Source organism: Epinephelus fuscoguttatus, linkage group LG18 (assembly GCF_011397635.1).
Source record: "Epinephelus fuscoguttatus linkage group LG18, E.fuscoguttatus.final_Chr_v1".
In the NCBI taxonomy this organism is placed as follows: Eukaryota; Metazoa; Chordata; class Actinopteri; order Perciformes; family Serranidae; genus Epinephelus; species Epinephelus fuscoguttatus.
In genome coordinates this window covers 20012313-20031731 of record NC_064769.1, presented here as the reverse complement: position 1 = coordinate 20031731, position 19419 = coordinate 20012313, and the positions used below count along the sequence as shown (strand labels likewise).

Genomic DNA, 19419 nt, shown 5'->3' with positions numbered 1-19419 from the left:
CTGTCTATGTTGTCTGTGTCGCCACCTTTCACCTACCTGTCTGCCCCTGAACCCAGAGACTGTGTGTGTCGGCTCAAGTTTTTGTTTATTCTGTGCTTAAATAAAAGTCATTACCAACTGTCAGATGTGCTGCAGTTCAGTCACACTCGTTACACAAACCAAGATGTTTTCCTAAACCCAACCAAATACTTTTGTTACCTGTCAGTGTGGAAGTTGATTTTGAAAAGACACTAGATGTAAAAAGAGTGGAAACTGACATCTGAAATTGACGCTAGAAGGTTACCTAGAGCATCGTAGTGTGTAGGGCCACTGACCAAGCTGCCGTATATGACAAGTTGGGAGTGAGAACATGTTGGTATGTTAAGTATCATAATGTTAGCATAGCATAAACCTTAGAAGCAGGGGTAAAGAGCGAACATAGCTCTGTCCAAAGGTAACAAAATCCACCAACCAGCACCTCTAATTTTATGTTATATCTTGTCTAAAGAGCTCATTAGCTCTCACAGTTCATAATACATCTTTATCTCCATGCTTGGAAGCTGGATTTTTTGTTGTTGTGGATAAACTCTGTGAAATTAGTCCCAAATTTATTCAAATCACTTATGAAAGTGTGACCACCCGCAATTGTTAACCCTCTTTTAAGGTCAACCCGATAAGAAATTGCATGTACTCTTCATGATTTCCTTCTCTGGTTCTTAAGCAATCTAGAAATTGCAAAGAAATGTACATATTTTCTAGTATCTCTTTACTGAGGTTAAGTTCTTATTTTAAAATAAACTAAACTGGATGACCATTTTATGTTCCAGCACAGTGACTTGCATGGTGCCTGTGTTTACCACTAAGTGGCACTGATGGATAGGTGTTGAATCCACTAAACCTGCAAGAGGCGAGAAAGAAAAACAAACAAAAGTATTAAGGTTTGATGAAAGCTGCAGAGTCATTCAAACACGTGAAAGAAACAGTCAATCACCCACTACAACTTTTTTTTGGTAATTTGTTGATGCAAACTTATGGCATCGTGTGCTAAAAAGATTTAGTGTGGAGAGACAGGGAGCCAAAGACTCAGTCCCACCAGCTTCACTCCTCCTCTGCCAGCACACATCTGCTGCTGAGGAGATGGGACACTGATCCAGAGAGGAGCGTTTAACGCCTTGGAGATCGGTCTGTGCGGCATGGCTGACTGCATCCGTGTGTTGTGAGAGGAGAAGTGGACAAACATCTCCAGCTGGAGAATATTTATGTTTACTTTCTCTTTGCTTGAGCTGGTGCTTTCTCTTAAACTTGGGGTGATGTCCCAGTGCTGGTGCAGGCAGGTCCTGCTTGGTGTGGAACTGGGCATGCTGGTGGCGGTCCTGGTGGCCAGCAGTGCAGGACAGATGCATGACAGGAGGGAGGCAGGGTCATCCTGCTACGGAGGATTTGACCTCTACTTTGTTTTGGACAAGTGAGTGCTACTACTTTTACTCAGCTTTTAATACTCGGTGCATGACTCATTGAGGACACAGGTGCAAACATCATTCAAGATGATTTCAGGAGGCTTTAATGGGCTACTTGCATGACAAATATTTGCTACTGTACTACAACTAGCAGCTTTATAGTAAAAGCAGATTAAAGAAAAATGAAAATAGGAGAGTTTCTGGGCTGGATAAGAATCATGTGACTGACTCAGAGTCAAAACTGCCAAAACAAAGCTCAGGTCTTGTGAACACAGCCGGCACATGTGGATATAATGTATGTTTATTTTCAAATGTCACCTGCCCAGCTGTCTCTGGTTAAGACAGCAGGTTAGAGGGGTTTGCTAAAGGTTAAATCAAAAAAGGTAAGACAGTGGAACACTCATTTACTCATCAAGTCTGGTGATTTCTTGCAGTAGAGTAGTGGTGTGTATCTACCACAACATTTTGTAGCTTTATCATAGTAAACCAATTGATAGCATTTCAATTTAATGTCATTAGGCCCTGCAACAAACTACAGCTGCAACAAAGGCATTATTGACTAATTGATTTGGTTTATAAAATGTCAGAAAATAGATAAAAATGCACATCACAGGACTCAGGCGACATCCTCAAATGTCTTGTTTTGTCTGACCAAGAGTTCAAAACTCAAAATATTTAGTTTACAGTCAGAGAAAAGCAGCAACCCCTCACATTGGAGGAGCTGGAACCGGACAATGTGGGCACTTTTGCTTGAAAATGACTGAAAACGATCAATTGATTATCAAAATACTTCACTAGATTAGTTTTCTGTTGATGCAAAAATCAGTTAGTTGACTATTTGCAATTCTCAGCCACTTTATTTACCAGACACAGGAGCAGATTTGAGACTTGACTACCCCAGGAGTGCAGACATGAAAGTTAAATCACACTGTTAAACTGTCATGAAGCGAATGTGAAGCACCTGAACAGGTTGTGCCAAAATTTATGTGTCAGTGTGTTGTTGTCATAGTAATGTTCTCCTGCTTTTAAAGCTTTTCAAAGAGCCATGTCACCATTTATGAAAAAAGACAATAATTTAAAGGGACAGTTCACCCCAAAATCAAAACCACATATTTTTCTATTTAGCTGTCGTGCCATTTCTTAGTATAGATTGTTTTGGTGTGATTTGCAAAGTGTTGGAGATATCAGCCGTAGAGATGTCTGTCTTCTCTCAAATATAATGGAACTAGATGGCACTCGGCTTGTGGTGCTCAAAGTGCCAAAAAATACATTTGAAAAACTCAACAGCAATGTCTCTTTCCAGAAACCATGACCTGGTTACTCAAAATAATCCACAGAATTGTGTGAGCAGTTTTGTGCGGGAACTATTTTCTCTCTACCAAACAACAGCCGCCAACCATATCACCATGCAGAGGGAAGCATGTACTCATGGACAAGAGGCTCATGCTTGTGACAGCAGGATGTAAACATTAATAGTGTCTTCATTGGCTGAGCTGTAACATCAGCTAGCTCAGTGGTGCTAGGTGAGCTAGCAGTAGATGCCTCCTTCTGCGCTGTGATACACTTGGCAGGTGTAGTTCGGCAGAAAGTATAAAGAGAAAGATTAGTTTCTACATGAAACTGCTCACAACAAGGTCTGTGGATTATCTTGAGTAACCGGGTCATTGATTTCTGGAAAGAGACATTGCTGTTGAGTTTTTCAAAATTTCAAATTTTTTCTGTGCTTTGAGCACCACAAGTCGAGTGCCATTTAGTTCCATTATACTGGAGAGAAGACAAACTGACATCTCCAATACTCGGCATCTCACACCAAAACAATCTAGAGTGATAAATAGCCCTACAGGTAAGAGGAAAAATACTGGTATGTATTTTTGACTTGGGGGTGAACTTTCCTTTCTAAAAGTAGTGAGAGTTGACAGAAAATGTGTTTACACAAAGATGAATCATTTGCAAAGTGCTGATGCTTTCACTTTAATGATAAAATGCACTGCAGGGATTCCTGTTGTCAAAGTTCGGCCACGTTTCACCGACAGGAGCCCACATTTAGCTTTGGCTCTCTCTGCCTCAGTCTGCAGAACCCTTTCTCCATTAGAGCCAGATGTTCCAAAGATCCTGAGTTTTTTGGCTGTCTCTGCACTGGGACTCACATCACAGGATAAATGAAAACATAAGACAGGGAGAAGAGGCGAGGCAGTGCAGCGTGAGAAGAGATTATTATGCATATTTTGCCTCACAATTTGATTTAATTGCTGACTTCCGCTTTAAAAGCTGCACTCCTTTTCTGATTACTTTGTTGAGTTCCCACCTGTTTTCAAAATCAGGACTTGACACAAAGCTAAGGTCGTCTGAGAAAATGACGTGGCACTTTTTGTTTTTTGTTTGGCATTTGAAAATGAGCAGTGAAGCCACATGAGAAGAAGTGGAAATATTTAGCATCAGCACTCAGAAGGAAACACAAAGGCTTAGATTCACTGGCTACTCTAAATGCAGGAGTGTAAATCACAATTTTCACCACGATCTGAAACTACATCAGTTGTTTGGACAATAATACAATACTTGCTGATATCACAAAATCTGAGACAATACGATTTTGATTTGAATAAATGCCCTCTTTGTCTTTTTCTTGGCTGTTTACCATTGTCAGCTGATGTTAGGCTGCTAGCGCTGTTTGAATGTTGAGGAAGGAGATGTGTGTGGATGGAACTGGTGACATAGATGTGTTATGGGAAGTTCAAAATAAGAATGACTATATGTATCCATGTTTTCAGCTTGTATAGATGATATTGTGTTGTTTATCATTTAATTGATGTATTGATCCAGATCAATGTATCATTACACCCCTACCTAATGTGCAGTACTTTGGGTCAGACTCAAATATCAGCCGATTAGTTTAGTAAATGAACAGTTAACAATTTTGATGAACAATCAATACTTTGAAGACATTTCAAGCAATACTGCTGGAGAATTAGTTGGTCCAGCCTCTGAGATGTGAAAAATGTCCAGCTTTTCTTTGTCTCATATGATAGTGAACTCAGTATCTTTGGATTTTACAAGACAAAACAAGAAATTGTAAAGATGTTAATTTGCCATTTTCTCCATTATCTGATATTGATTAGTTGTGATGTAAACGCAGTGTGAGAATAATGCGAACCTTGACCTTGGTAACATCACAGTATTAAAAGCCTATCTTAGCTTTAAAGGGGCATTTCTCTTTTTTATGCAAGATCAGTTCACCTGTCATAAAGGAGAATTACACGGCTGCTTCAGCTGCATTAGCTTGTTTCTTCAAATCTGTCTGTCTCCTGTAAGTCCTGTAGCAGGTAACTTTTATAAGAATTACTTTTTGTCATTTGCTGAAACTGTCGCTATCACCACATAAAGTTTATGAAGTAAATAATGTGTAAAAAGAATCATGTTTGTCTCCTTTAGTGTTTCTAATGGCATCTGCAATAATCTAGTGCATGTGAACCAAAACAATCAATCAGAGACGAGGAGTCTCTAACGCAGCTGTCACTCACATCAATCACTGCTCGTGAACTGCGGTCAAACTGTCAAACTAGGCAGCGCTGATCAACTATGAATCAAGATTCTGTCACTGAATTGCTTATTTCTCACCTCAAATGTTTTTAAGAAACAGATTTTAAGGCCTTCTCACATCTGAAAGTGTGAGTCAGGGTTTGCATTTTGTCCGCTTAGTTTTGGTTTCACATTTCAATTATGTGAGCGCACTTAAGAACTATACATGACATACCTGTGTCCTGTCAACATCACGTGGCTCATTTTGTTATGTTGTGTTGTTAATGGACAAACTGAAAGCTACACTGCTAATGTATTACCACTTGACAACTTTACTGCTAATTTCACGTCTGATCAGATCACCAGCACCTGTCTGCTCTGAGCCCACTATCACTGCCTTCCAGTCACTCAACCACACACACTACACACGAGGTGCTACACTAATCTTATGACTTGATGATAGCTTACCAAAAATTATTTTAATTGGTCTAAAAGTTCAAACCATCCAAAAAAAGTTTTTGCACCAGGAACAAACAGAACCATAGTTCAGTTTTATCCAGACGGATACCACCTCTGTTAAGTTGGACCGAGGTTTGGCTGTTTTGGTCAGACTGTAGTCTGCAAAAGTTTTTCCTTTAGTTTTGGTTCAGATAACACTGATGTTGGAAACGGTGGACTGGAGGACCCAAGCACAGCCCACCGACTGGAGCAGATTCTCTCATTTTACAGCTAAACAGTACACTAAAATATGTTTCTGAAAACATCTGAGGTGAGAAACAAGCAAAGCAGTAACAGAACCTTGATTCATATTTGATCAGCGCTGCCTAGTTTGACTGTTTGACTCTAGTTTACGAGCAGTGGTTGACATGATTGACAGCTGCTTTAAACTTATGATTAGCTGTTTTCATACAGTTGCGCACAGTTTCAGCAAATATGACAAAAGGTTATTTTCATAAATGTTATTAACTGTAGCTCTAACTGTATGGAAATCCCACACTACATACTTTTAGTACTCTTTTAACTGTTCACACCAGAGCATAGATGCAGACTGCAGTGTTTTATCTAGTTACAACTCATGTGCAAGTTTTGATTCATTGTTTGTGTTAATTTATCTCCACAGAATTCATGACATTAAACGTATAACGTTTACTGCATAACAAGATAAGTATTTCTTGAATCTTCCTCTCAGGTCTGGCAGTGTGCAACATTACTGGAATGAGATATATTACTTTGTTGATCACCTGGCACACAAGTTTATCAGGTAGGTCCTCACAGAAACATCACATTTAAAGAGTAAAAAGAAAATGACAAAATGTAAAACGGTCCTCTTGTCTTCTTTTTTACAGTCCTCAGCTGCGGATGTCCTTTATTGTATTTTCAACAGAAGGACGGACTCTCATGGCACTAACAGAAGACAGGTACGTACATGCGCAGCCTCACACAGATGTCTGAATGATTTCATTCACACGTCTGTGGTATTAAGTTAAATTTAATTAAATTGCCATCTTGTTCCATTTTTAATCAATATTCATTTCTATTCCCTGGAATGCGTCAATGACCAGAGAACAGATTCGGGCAGGACTGGAGGAGCTCAGCATGGTGCAGCCAGGTGGAGACACCTTCATGCACAGGGGCTTCCAAAGAGTAAGCCATCTGTTAAGTCAATGGGAAACTGATCCTCCTTACCCATCAGAATGGCATCTAACTTTTTTAAAATGAGGCCTATTTAAATTTATAGTCACTGACGCCTCTTAACTTCTCTTCTCAGGCCAGCGAGCAAATATACTATGGGACTGGAGATGGTGAGTTTTCCTTTCTAACACTTAGTCATTCCTTCTGCTGGTGTTGAGTCTTTTTTATCCATTCATCAGAGCTCAATTCAAACACATGGTACAATCATTAAATGAAGACAGAAATAACAATAAAAACACAGCTGCTCTTTCCATCACGTGACAATTATGTTCAAAATATTTTGAAAAACACAATAAAGATGGATTTCAGTGGATTAGAGGGATTTTGTGTCTTTATTTAAACAGATATTTTATCCTAATCTGGCTCTGACTTTCAGGTTACCGGACCGCAAGTGTTATCATTGCCCTGACAGATGGTGAACTGAGAGAAAATCAGTTTGACCTGGCACAAAGAGAGGTAATATGAAAACCAGTTAGCATAATTTTAACATTGTATTAATGCTATTTTCTTGTTAAAGCAGAAGAGTAACCAGAAGATTGCAATAATGATACAGAATATAACATTATCATCATTATGCACCATATTGCTCCCCCCACCATGTTACTTTAATATATAAAATTATAAACATAAGGGGTAAATCTACACTGCAATACATAAAGCAGGAAGATGTTGATGAAGATGTTGGTGTATTGTATTCTTTGGGTTTAGTCCCAGGCTTGTTGTGTTTGTGGCCACATGACTCTCAGTGATGTCACAGCAGATGTGTTCCAGCTGTCAATGGTATAACAGAAGTCACATCACTGACGGAGGCGTACCCACAAGTGGAAAAAGCTTTAAAGTTTCAGCCTATAAAGAGCAGTGCCACCACACTTTTCTCCCCATTGTGATTTACTGGGCATTCATCATTTTACTGAAGATTTTTGTTGTGTGTTTGTTTAAAGGGACAGTTCACCCCCAAACCAAAAACACATATTTCTCCTCTTACCTGTAGTGATATTTGTCAATCTAAAATTGTTTTGGTGTGAGTTGCCGAGTGTTGGCAATATCAGCCATAGAGATGTCTGCCTTCTCTCAAATATAATGGAACTAGATGGCACTCGGCTTAAGGTGCTCAAAGCACCTTAAGATTACACTTTAAAAACTCAACAGCAATGTCTCTTTCTAGAAATCACTACTCAAGATAATCCACAGACTTTATTGGGAGCGGTTTCATGTAGGAACTATTTTCTTTCTACCAAACTACACCCTTCAACTGTATCATGACGCAGGAGGAAGCATGCATCTACTCATGGACGAGAGGCTTGTCCTCATGACGGCATGATTGGTGGGTTTAATTTAATGGAAAGAAAATAGTTCCTACATGAAACTGCTCACAACGAGGTCTGTGGATTAACTTGAGTAATGATTTCTAGAAAGAGACATTGCTGTTGAGTTTTTAAAGTGTAATCTTAAGGTGCTTTGAGCACCTTATGCCGAGTGCCATCTAGTTCCATTATATTTGAGAGAAGGCAGACATCTCTATGGCTGATATTGCCAACACTCGGCAACTCACACCAAAACAATTTTAGATTGACAAATATCACTACAGGTAAGAGGAGAAATATGTGTTTTTGGTTTGGGGGTGAACTGTCCCTTTAATGTCTCAGGCTAGCAGAGCACGCCAGTTGGGCGCCACCGTGTACTGTGTGGGAGTTAAAGACTTCAATGAAACCCAGGTAAATCAATCTGTTAACCAGCAAATTCATCAATCAATCCAAAGTATAAGACAAATTATAAGTTAATCATTCAGTCATGTCTTCACAGCTTTCAACGATAGCTGACAGTAAGGACCACGTCTTCCCTGTGAATGATGGATTTGAGGCGCTACAAGGCGTCATTGACTCGGTACGAAAGTCACTTTCATATCACAGAAAGATGATTAAATACCTCATCTCATAATTTAATATGCTGTACCTTTAGTGCAGCTTTATATGTTTTTATTTTTCATCTCAGATCCTGAAGAGATCATGCATCGAGATTCTGGCTGTAGAGCCCTCCAGCATCTGTGAAGGAGGTAAAGGCACCAACACGGTGCTGAATACTGTACAGTATAGCCTACACTATACAAACACCTGTTATATTATTTTTAGCTTAGATTTGATATAAAACTGAGTGCTTCAGCTTCTTAAGTGTACACTTAATACACGCCGAACAATTGACTGCATGGACAAATGATAAAAATGGTTATTTTTATCCCACTTCAGAATCTTTCCAGGTGGTAGTCAAAGGAAATGGTTTCCTTCACGCTCGAGACGTACAGAAAGTTCTCTGCAGCTTTCGCATCAATGACACAGTTACTATGAGTAAGTACATGCTCCAAGGTTTTCATACACAAACACTGATAGACTAGAATTACACTTTTAATACTGAATTAATCCATATTTGTACATAAAGAGTTAATTGACCCAAATTTTCACCCAAGTCTGCAGTCCCCCTCGAAAGAGCATTTTAGCATCTTTTAGCCAATTGTTTTGGTTTCATGGCTCACAGTGTTATTTGTTCAAGCAGACAGACAAAGTTAGCGACTAGCTGGTGGACATAGTGGAGCATTTAGCAGCTAATAAGCCAGATACTTTCACCGGGTGTTGGTGGAGACCAAACAGCGCTATAAGGAGAGAGAATACTTAACCCAGTCACCAGAAAAAAGGTTGGCTTTGTACGTTTCTGCAAACCAAGGATATGTTAGATTTGTACATTATTATATAGCAGCTATGTTGAAACTTTACATTTTTCAATATTTCAACAATGCTGTGGTTAATATGTGGTTAGATTAGCACACAGGTTAGGTTATGGTTAAGAGAAGTCTGTGTCTCTGCTTGGAACATTTGGTTTTCATAGCACTATCCTGGCTGGTAAAACAGCAATCAGTTGCTAAAACTCAACCAGTTTGGTTGTTTGCCAGCCTCAAACTTTGGCCTGCAGTACTCTGCAGCTTGGCAGGCATCTCGCCCAGGTGACACGCCATCCACCATCCCCTCCACTTTCCAAGTTTCCAAGTCAGCTCACAAACTACATCACTTTAGAAACGCTGGTATGATACAAATGAAATGTACAAATGAAACATATTTGTGGTTTGCAGAAATGTACAATGCCAACATTATCTTCTGGCAACTGGGTTGGAATATTGGACCAAATGTACAGACACATGCAGCTGTGCGTCTGCTGGATTTTTAAAAAACTTAACAAGGCCGTAATATGTCAAATGTGAACGCTTGTTGTGGAGTTCTGAAACCAAGAGAATTAAGACTGCAAACTGGCTCTGTCCAGAGGTAACAGGCTGTAAAGGTAATCTTATATATTACCTCATTCTTACATTTTAGATACAGAGTGGTACGTAGGTGGACTTAATCAATGTATGTCCTTAAAGAAGGATGTAAACGTGTGTGTGTGAATAAGCTGTGTATCACCTTCTCTGTTGGCCGTGCTATATTGTGAGGTGATTGATAGACAACAACACTGTAGGTGTGTGAATCCAAACTATTAATAGACAAACTAGAAAAGCAGCAGTTTGGGGAATTTCACTCAGCAGCCATTTACATCATTGTTACAAGTTTGTTTTGGCCATACAGGCAGAGAGGGGCTGGGGGGGGTGGGGGGGGTTAGAGCCACTCTTTGTGGTAGACAATGATTTAAATCCCTGTCCTCCCCAAAAACCATCAACACCATCTTCCCGCTCTTTGAATCAGCTGGTATAACGCTCAGTGCTTCTCAGATGTCTGAAGGGGAATGTGGATCTCATCAGGCACGAGCACTGTCTTTGCACACACTAGACACTCACTCAGCCAGGGTAAATAAACCACAACCCTCCCTCATTTGCTTCATTTTCCATAAGGAGAGGAAGTCCAGGGATTTAATAACAAAAAAGAATATTTTGAGGCTTGAATCTCCTAAGTTTTAGGACTAGTAGAGTTTTCATTTGCATCACTTTACTTTGTCTTTCACCAATGATCCTGGCTTATATTGTAACTTACTTCACTGTATACTGCGCACTCTCAAACCACATAATTACAGTGTATCTTGATACAAGTTCTCATTCTGTGTCCACAGTGAAAAGACCTTTGGTGGTGAGAGATACGTACCTTTTGTGCCCAGCTCCTGTTCTGGAAAAAGTGGGAACGTAAGTGAATGTCACAGACGTGGCTGTCTGGGTTGTATTAAGCCGAGGCGCTAACTGTCAGCAAATTATCATCGCCCTCATTTACTTTGCTACCATTCCTGCAGGTCTGCCACTCTCCACGTCAGCATGAATAATGGCCTGAGCTTCATATCAAGTTCCGTCACAATTACTGCAGTCGCATGTGTAAGTATAGTGTAAAACAAGGTGGTGCTAAAAAGCTGAACGTTAGCTTATGGCTAAAATGGATTCTGTGAACTTTAGACTTTGGCTCGTTTTCTGACTTTGTGACTGATGTGCCATATGGAATCACTGCATCGCAGCAACTCCTGTCTTCTTGTATGGATCAGCTGTCTCTTTCAGTTTATCTTTGAAGAAACGGCTCCTGTCACACATGTCTGCAGCTGCAGCAGCTTGACCCCTCTGACCTAGTTTGCTGCATTTCATTATGGCGACACTGACACTGACAAGATGTTCTAAAATTTAAGTATCCCATAATGTCCTTTGCAACTATTTCCCACCCTGCTGAACATTGTTAAAAAAAACATGGACATGGATATAGTCATCTAAAATACATTTTTATCTAATTTTGTCTGAAAAGTTAAGAAAATTGTATTCATATAGAATACGCATAGACAATATTATGTCAGAAAATTCTTCAGTGCAGTGATAAATATAGATTAAAAAAATTGCTGTGAAAGGCCATCCCGCACCACTGTCCAAAATAATCAGGAGCAAATGCAATCAGTATCTAAATAAACCGAACAAACTGTAGTTATTATTACTACTCATGTTTCTTATACAATGGTGTACTGCAGTTCTGCTTGTGGTTTGTGCCAGTGGTGTTGCCATACCCCAGTACAAACCATTGCTCGACTGTTGTGGGTAGCTACAATCACTGTCAGATACTGTGCAATCTCTATTACTTTCAGATGTATTAAAAAAGGGAAAACTAGAATGTAATAGGACTGTTAAGCAGCTTTATCGGTGTTGGTATTTCCTAACAATGTCATAAAACAGGTCATTTAAAAGTTATAGTATTCTACGTCATAAAAAAAATCATAAAAATGTCGAAGCATAAAATGTCATAAAAAAAGTCACAGTGTGTCTGCTTTTCCTGTGCGTCACTCAATCATATGCTGGCTTCCTTAAGTGGCACTCAGTGATCAAAACTTTGAGAGATTTTTGTTTCCAAATGCTCTAAAATGATGGTTTAAGTTTCTAAAAATTTCTCCAGGGAGTAATTACCTTCTTTGGAGGATTGGGTTGCACAAGGTGCATACTGAAAATGCCCCCCTCCCTAAATTTTTAGGTGATTACGGCAGTGATTTAAACACACACAAAATCAAAACATAGTGTTTTCACAAAGTAAAATGGAGTTAAGTAAACTGTGTACAGGTTTGGTGAGGTATGAGGTATACTATGCGTGAATTATCAGTTACTGTTTATAAAAAGTATCACTGGCAAAAGTGAAAGCCAACCCTGGCTTTGTATTTGCATTTTTCCGTGCTGTGTCCAGGATTTTTGTAGCTTCCTCTTGGATAGGTGCTGCTTAGGTCTGGCAGTTGGTCACTACCTTTTTATAAAATCCCTACCTCACCTGTGCTCTATGATCAGGAACATTATGAACATAGAAAATGTTAAGAAAATAAGAAAATACAGGCAGAGGGCAGAGTCTATGCAGATAAATACACCACCACACACTTCCAGTGGGTCCTAGGTGATGATTACTCTTTAAGATTTTAAGTGTAATTTACCCTCGTCATGTCCCATCTTTATTTTACCTTTTAGTCTGACGGGACCTTTGTGGCCATCGCTCTGCTCATCCTCCTGCTCCTGCTTACCATCCTCCTGCTGTGGTGGTTCTGGCCTCTCTGCTGCACCGTGGTATGTCGGCCATCTTGGATCCTCTCAGAGTAAAGAACATACAAATGTGCTTGTGTTAGGACACACCAATCAACCTTTGATTATTACAGTGCATTTTTCTGTTCTTTGTTTGCAGGTGATTCATGAGCCTCCTCCTCCAGTAATAGAGGACTCGTCTGTACGTGATTTTTTCTTCAACTCATAGTGACAAAATTATATAAAAGACTTGGCATTCATATTGATATATTAGTATAGTATGAATTATATTGTTTGTCAAGCACAGTTCCCCTGTTCAGCTATTGTTTTACTTTTTTTTAAACATGAGTACTGTTCACTTGTTCTGCAGGATGATGAGGATGGTTTTCCTAAGAAGAGGTGGCCCACTGTGGACGCCTCGTACTATGGAGGACGTGGAGTCGGAGGCATCAAGAGAATGGAGGTAAAAAGAGAGAACAGCAGTCCAGGTGGCAAATAAATGAATCTGTAATAAAGAACTGAAACTTGGTGTTCAGCAGTATTTTCAGATACTTAAAAACTGATTTAAATTTAAATTAACATGATTATTTTCACTGTGTTTGATTCAAAGCCACATTGAGGGTTTTTTTTTTACACTGAATCAACATCAAACATGCTTTAGTGGTGTAACCAAGTCCAGCTTCTTTCACTATCAAATATGAAAATCTTGAAATGAAATTCACCACATGTCTGCATCAGCTTCAAGTTCACAGACGAAACACATGGTGGGCTTGAATCTAGTACTCTGCTACTTTGAGAGAGATCAAACGCAAATATGGCAGGAATACAAAAAGGAAACAGGAAGCAGGAAGCGGCTCATCTCTTAAAAAGATGACTGTGCAGGTCCATGCTGGAAGAGACTGAGTCATTCTGTTGTTGTGACCAGTTTTGGAGAGCCAGTAAGAGTCAAGATGAGGCCATCTGGTCAGTAAAGTGCAAGGAGTACAGATTTAGAAAATGCCCGGAGGCAAGGATGTGTGCTCTGTTAGCGAGCTTGCATGACTTGTTTGTGGTTTTCTGCTCAGGAGTAATGAAGGTGCCTGTCAGTGAAATCTTGCGTGAAGGCTTGCTCTTTGCAGCTTGAGATGGTAAAAGGGCAGAATGTCTATTTCTGTGAGGAAAAGGAGAGCAGTGGAAAGAAAAATTCAGAGTCATGATGTTAAGAGTTTTCTTTTGTAATAAGAAGAGGCAGTCAGACATATTGATACAACAACAGGAATAAGACGTCCGTGGATCAAGAGGGACCAGATGTGTCTGTTAAGAAGAGGGTCAAGGAGACAGAAGTTAGCCTCTCAGTGTGAAGTGCTTTAAAGAGTGGCTGTGCAGCTTGAGGAGTCTGTGCTGTGAACTCAAAGCCTTGAAGCGGCACCGCTTCCAAACAGAGCAATGGAAAATATGCACAACTTCATTTAAGTGCTTTCTCTGCCAAGTTAAAGCCTTCATGGCCTGTCTGTGGCAGCTGCAAGGGAGTAAATGTGAGTAATGAACTTCCAAGGTTGCTTTGACAGAGCTGGTTTCACTCGTGATGTGATGGATTGTTCTTAACATTTACTTAAGCTTTTTAGTGGTTCTCAGAGCATCAAGGTAATTATAAAAGAAAAAAAAAACTTCAAAAAAATGCTCCTAGTGAAATATTCTTTACATTTGAGAGAAGGCAGATGACCTGTGGCAGTGGGTCTCTCGCTGAATATTTAGGTTTTATGCTATGAAACAGGTTGAAAAGTAGGCTAATTACTGTTCTCTTAAAGGCTTAGGAAAAATACCAAAACTAGAACTTTGGACCATAAATTGCCGCAATTAAATTTCAAGGCAATGGAGCCAACTTCTGATGTCTTGTGGATTTCAGAGGACTGGATTTAATCAAACTCCATGTCGACATGCTACAAACATCTGGATATGTGAGGAAAGAGTAATTTTTATATGTTAAAATAAGGCAGCAAGTTGGTGCAAAGAATGACATCACTGACAAGAGCTGAAGTCATGCAAAGGCATTGGGGAAAACAGGTTCTGCCTGAGCGGACATTATCAGCTGATGTTAAACTGTCTTATTATTGCAAATTAATAACTGAAGATTGTTGCAAGACGGAGGGTCTCTAAGTCTAAGAGCGGGTCTGTCAGGTTGTACTCAAGGACAGCTGTGTTTTGAGCTAAATGCTAACAGTCAGTACACTAACATGCTCACAAACAGTGCGTAGCCTACGCAGTGCATGCTTAAACATATGAATGTTTTATGCACAAGATTCATCAATATTTGTTTATTCTCAGTGAACACATTTAGAACTGCCTCAGACCATAGAAACGCACAGATGATGAAGGCCCAATTGTCTTTGTAAACACACAACCTTTAACCAACTGTATTCATTACAAAAAAATAATAATAATAGAAATTAAAAATGTATTAATATTAATTTACTAATGCATTGGCTAAATGTATTAAACAACTGTGAAGCCATTTCCCTAAGTGGAAACAAAACTTTTATTTACCCTTATTTCACAGATAAGAAACAAAAAATAAAAAAGCACTAACCACTAAAAAAGCAGAGGAAATTTCTGCTCGTTGCTAGGCTAATTTATACAATGTAAAATGCCATAGGCTTGTGTTTATAACGTTAGCATGTTGTAGCTGTTTGGAAAACATGTTTAGTATAAGACAGTTGTCTTGTCTGTGAACCTTGTGAGGTGTAATGGAGCCAAATTGAGTGCCGTTACCTTTGTTACATGTTGCTGTTGTCCCTGGTTTTGTATGAGAAGAGGAAAAGATCATTAGTTGCTAGGCTAATTTATACAATGTAGAATGCCATGGACTTGTGCTAATAACGTTAGCATGTCGTATTTGTGGGGAAAATGTGTCCAAATAAAGACAAGTGTTTGTCTGTGAATGCTGCGAGTTATAGTGAAGCTGATTTGTGTACTGGTGTTTGAAATTGTCTCTATTAAGCCATGTTTAATGTGTGTTTTTGGTGTGTTTTTAGTCTACTAACCTCTACAGCACGTCATAGAAACCTCCGCTGCCGGGGGGGTCATCCCTATATTCCCAGGGTTCTATGTTCCCCGATCGGGGAACATAGGACCCTTTAAAAAAAAAAAAAGGGTTCTATGTTCCCCGCTTTCCCAAAAGGAAATATGTTCCCTGCTTTGTATGGGACCGGGGAACATAGAACCCTTTTTAAGAAAAAGGGGTTAGGGTTAGATTTAGGGGGATAGGGCTCTTTTTTAAAAAAAAAGGGCCAATGTTTCCCGGGTCCTTTTGGGGAAAAGCGGGGAACATAGAACCCTTATTAAAAAGGGTTCTATGTTCCCCGGTCCCATACAAAGCGGGGAACATAGGACCCGGGGAACATAGAACCCGGGGAACATAGGTACGCTCCCGCTGCCGGTATAACTGCAGAGTGACACAGACACACCACCGCATAACTATAAATGCTAACATGCTAACATTTGGTAAAATAGCACTAACTGCAAAGTACAGCTGAGGCTGATGTCATTAGTTTTACAAGTATTTATAAACAAAAATATTGGACACTTGACAATTTTGACCTGTTGATGGTGCTGGAGTAAAAGTTAAACAACAACAACAACAAGCCAGACAGATGTCGAAATATTGTGGAGTAAAAGTCAGTGCAACACCAAAGCCAGTAGGGATTTGTCATCTGGGAGCAATTAGTGTTTGTACAAAATTTCATCCGTCCAAGAGTTGTTAAAATAATTCAGTCTGGTCCAGAGTGGTGGAACATTACCAGAGCAACACTGCTAACGTGGCTAAACATAATTAGAAACGCTGCTGCTTCTTTCTTCTGTGACGAAAGTAACCAAATTTGATGGTTGATTTATTCGCCATATTCCAATTTTAAACCTGTCTGACTCTAAATGTGTGCTTCCTATTTGTCACTGATTGCAGCTCAGTGTTGAAATCTGTTGCTTCTGTTCAGGTCCGATGGGGAGATAAAGGCTCAACTGAAGAGGGAGCCAAACTGGAAAAAGCTAAAAACGCTCGAGTTGTGATGCCCCCGGAGGAGTTTGAGCCGCCACGGCCTTACTACAACGTGCACAAATCTATCCCCTCCCAGAAGTGGTACTCTCCCATCAAGGTGCTCCAGTCATTCACCTCTTCACTCATTTTAATTGTGTTATCTATTCATTCACTGGGGACATTTATATTTGGTGCATGTCACTTTAATCTTATATGAGTCTGTAATTTTTAACCAGATGTCTGTTTATTATTTGGCTTTCAATTTTTCCCCCCAGAGCTTTCAAACACATCTCATGCTCTTCCTCTTTGATCACTTGTCATAACTGTCATCAAATATATTTTACAGCATGCATCACATAATGTTAACATATGTAGACCTAATATACAGTTTGATGCCAATTCCAGATGCTTTAAAACTGAAAGACCTCTTCCTCACAATGGCCTCTATCCACCATAATCTTAAAAATATTATTTTTAGTGTTGCTGGGAATGATGTGTGACCAGGAAATAGTTAATAAAATGTGTCTCCTAACATATTAGTCAGCTGGATGGACTGTAATAGGAACCAGACATGAACTGAGCTCACCCCTGAATATGGAATCTGTTGAGCGGGTGTTATTTCTAACAAAATACATTCTTTGTTTATCTGTCGCTCTATCATATAAAGCTTCCTATGCAAGAATCAAACAGAGACATCTGGAGCGAAAAGTGGAGCAGATACAGTCTGGCAGCGTCACAAATAAACAGATACACTTTGCTTGCTAGTCAGCGTTTTAAGGATTGCTTTTGCTGCTGACCGCTGCATACGAATCATGTTTATATATCCTGTTGTTATCGGAGATCACTGGTTTAATATACTGTTATTTATTTGTGCTGATCACCTTCCTGCAGGGAAAGCTGGATGCTTTGTGTGTCTTCCTGAGAAAAGGCTATGACAGAGTGTCCGTGATGCGACCTCATCCTGGAGACAAGGTGAGCGAAATCGACAAGCCAGAGATAACAGAATGATGGAAAGCCAAGACTTCCTCTATGAATTAATGAGCTCTTTAAAACTGTAAGATAAGAACACATTCATTCAAAACGAAGCAGTTAATAAGATTGTGAAGCAGCTATGTCAACTTTTGGCAGGCAGATGTGTTAGATTTGCCAGAGCTTGAATTCAGACCTCTGGAAATGATTGATAAAGGAAGTCTGGATCAAAGAGCAGAATCACTGAAATCCTAACTGCATGACAAATGTACATAATCCATGGACTAAACATATTTAAATATTTAAAGCTGCATCGAAGTGACTCAAAGCAAAAGTGGCATAGTGAGTGGACAAAGGTAAAAACAACTGCAGTATTGTCTGGAGGAATGCTCCTGTCTGCAGAAGTCATTTAGAGTAGATGCTGCCTGCCTCCTCCAGCTCCTAGCGTCAGCTCGACTGGGCTGGCAGGAATGCTGTTTCCTTCCATGACACTCGCTAACGGAGGAATTTCCTTTTTCCATCTGTTGGGAGCTGTACCCTTTCAACCCTGCCAATCGCTGTGCCATTGCAGAATCAGGAGTTTTTTAATGGAATATCTGCAGTTTCTTTACATCTCACATTGCACACAGTGAAGCTCATACAACACCTCTTCAATAACCTGTGATTACTTTTTTGATGTTCTTTATTACAGGGTAAGTGCATAAACTTCACCCGAAGCAAATCCTACCCTGCTCCTCGCTATCCCATCTACAACCACCCCTCTACGCCCGTCTACACTTTGCCCCACAGTTACCGGCGTCGTCCTTCAGAGGGCGACCACGACTTCAATTTGCCCCCTTCGCCAACCACAACGCTCCCCCCTCTGCCGTCCACTCCTCCCCCATCCTCCGCCACCCTACCCATGTACACACCACCTCCCAGCAGAGCCCTGCCCCCTTCCAACATGAGCTCAGTCTCTGCACCCCCGTCTCCAACTGGCTCGCTTCCACCTCCACCTCAGGGTCCACCTCCTTGCAGAGCGCCTCCTCCATCACGCCCCCCTCCACGCCCCAATCACGAGAACCACTGGTGATTAAAAAAAAAAAAAAGTTGAGGAGAAGGGTCTGAACTCAGGATGGAAGCCTGGAAGGATATTCTCACTGTGTCTCTGTACAGACAGACTGACTGTATTATGTTGCCTTTTGAGGCTGCAGCTGGTGATTCAATCCTGCACCGTCTCTTTTCCTCAACAAGTGGCTCACGCATGATGTGCCATGAACTATGACTTTTTTTTAAGTCTAGAAAGTAAATATTTAGTGTCGCACGCACAGCTTTGGCTATTACATGCTATTGGAGCTAAGCAGCAATGTATCCATTTTTAACAACATTTCTACCTAATATTAAACCCGACACAGTGGTCAGGCATTGTGATGTGCTATTGAGTGGCATAAACTTGCATTTTAGTCTTTGCCTGATGTCAATCTTTGGATCTAAAACAAATCTTTAATTGATTTTATGCAGTGAAAAACAAAAATCATGAGTTTAAGCAGCAGGAAATCCAGTGGCTCGGCAACTGCGTCATGTGTTTTATACATGCAAGTCTGTTTGGCAAGTGCTGTTTTGTACAATGTATATTTTGTGAATGAATATTCATTAAATCACTGAATTATATACAATTTACATCATATAGCATCAGATGTCTGATTTCCATTGACAGTGAGAGTTTTCATTTCATGATTTTTTAAGGTGATAGTATGAAAGGCAGTTAAAGGAATAGTTCAACATTTTGGGAAGTACAGTTCTTGCTTTTTTGCAGAGAGCTA

At 40.0% G+C, this 19419-nt stretch overlaps 1 protein-coding gene across 1 annotated transcript; it reads left to right on the top strand.

Moving 5' to 3' along the window:
• The first annotated feature begins 1077 nt into the window (after positions 1 to 1077).
• Positions 1078 to 19276, top strand: LOC125906172 (anthrax toxin receptor 1-like). Its single transcript, XM_049604622.1, has 18 exons — positions 1078 to 1444; positions 6142 to 6213; positions 6299 to 6370; positions 6515 to 6596; positions 6721 to 6754; positions 7021 to 7100; positions 8291 to 8359; positions 8448 to 8528; positions 8637 to 8697; positions 8888 to 8986; positions 10731 to 10800; positions 10905 to 10983; positions 12589 to 12684; positions 12800 to 12841; positions 13010 to 13102; positions 16608 to 16766; positions 17540 to 17620; positions 18309 to 19276. The coding sequence occupies exons 1-18, from the start codon at positions 1239 to 1241 to the stop codon at positions 18687 to 18689; spliced, it is 1857 nt and encodes a 618-aa protein (XP_049460579.1). The 5' UTR covers positions 1078 to 1238; the 3' UTR covers positions 18690 to 19276.
• Positions 19277 to 19419: the final 143 nt, after the last annotated feature.

Excerpts from the sequence above, each read along its gene's own strand:
- LOC125906172 (XM_049604622.1), top strand. The coding sequence starts at position 1,239 with ATGTTTACTTTCTCTTTGCTTGAGCTGGTGCTTTCTCTTAAACTTGGG. Across the intron at positions 6,597-6,720 it reads TGCACAGGGGCTTCCAAAGA|GCCAGCGAGCAAATATACTA; the intron begins GTAAGCCATCTG and ends TTCTCTTCTCAG. Across the intron at positions 17,621-18,308 it reads GACCTCATCCTGGAGACAAG|GGTAAGTGCATAAACTTCAC; the intron begins GTGAGCGAAATC and ends TCTTTATTACAG.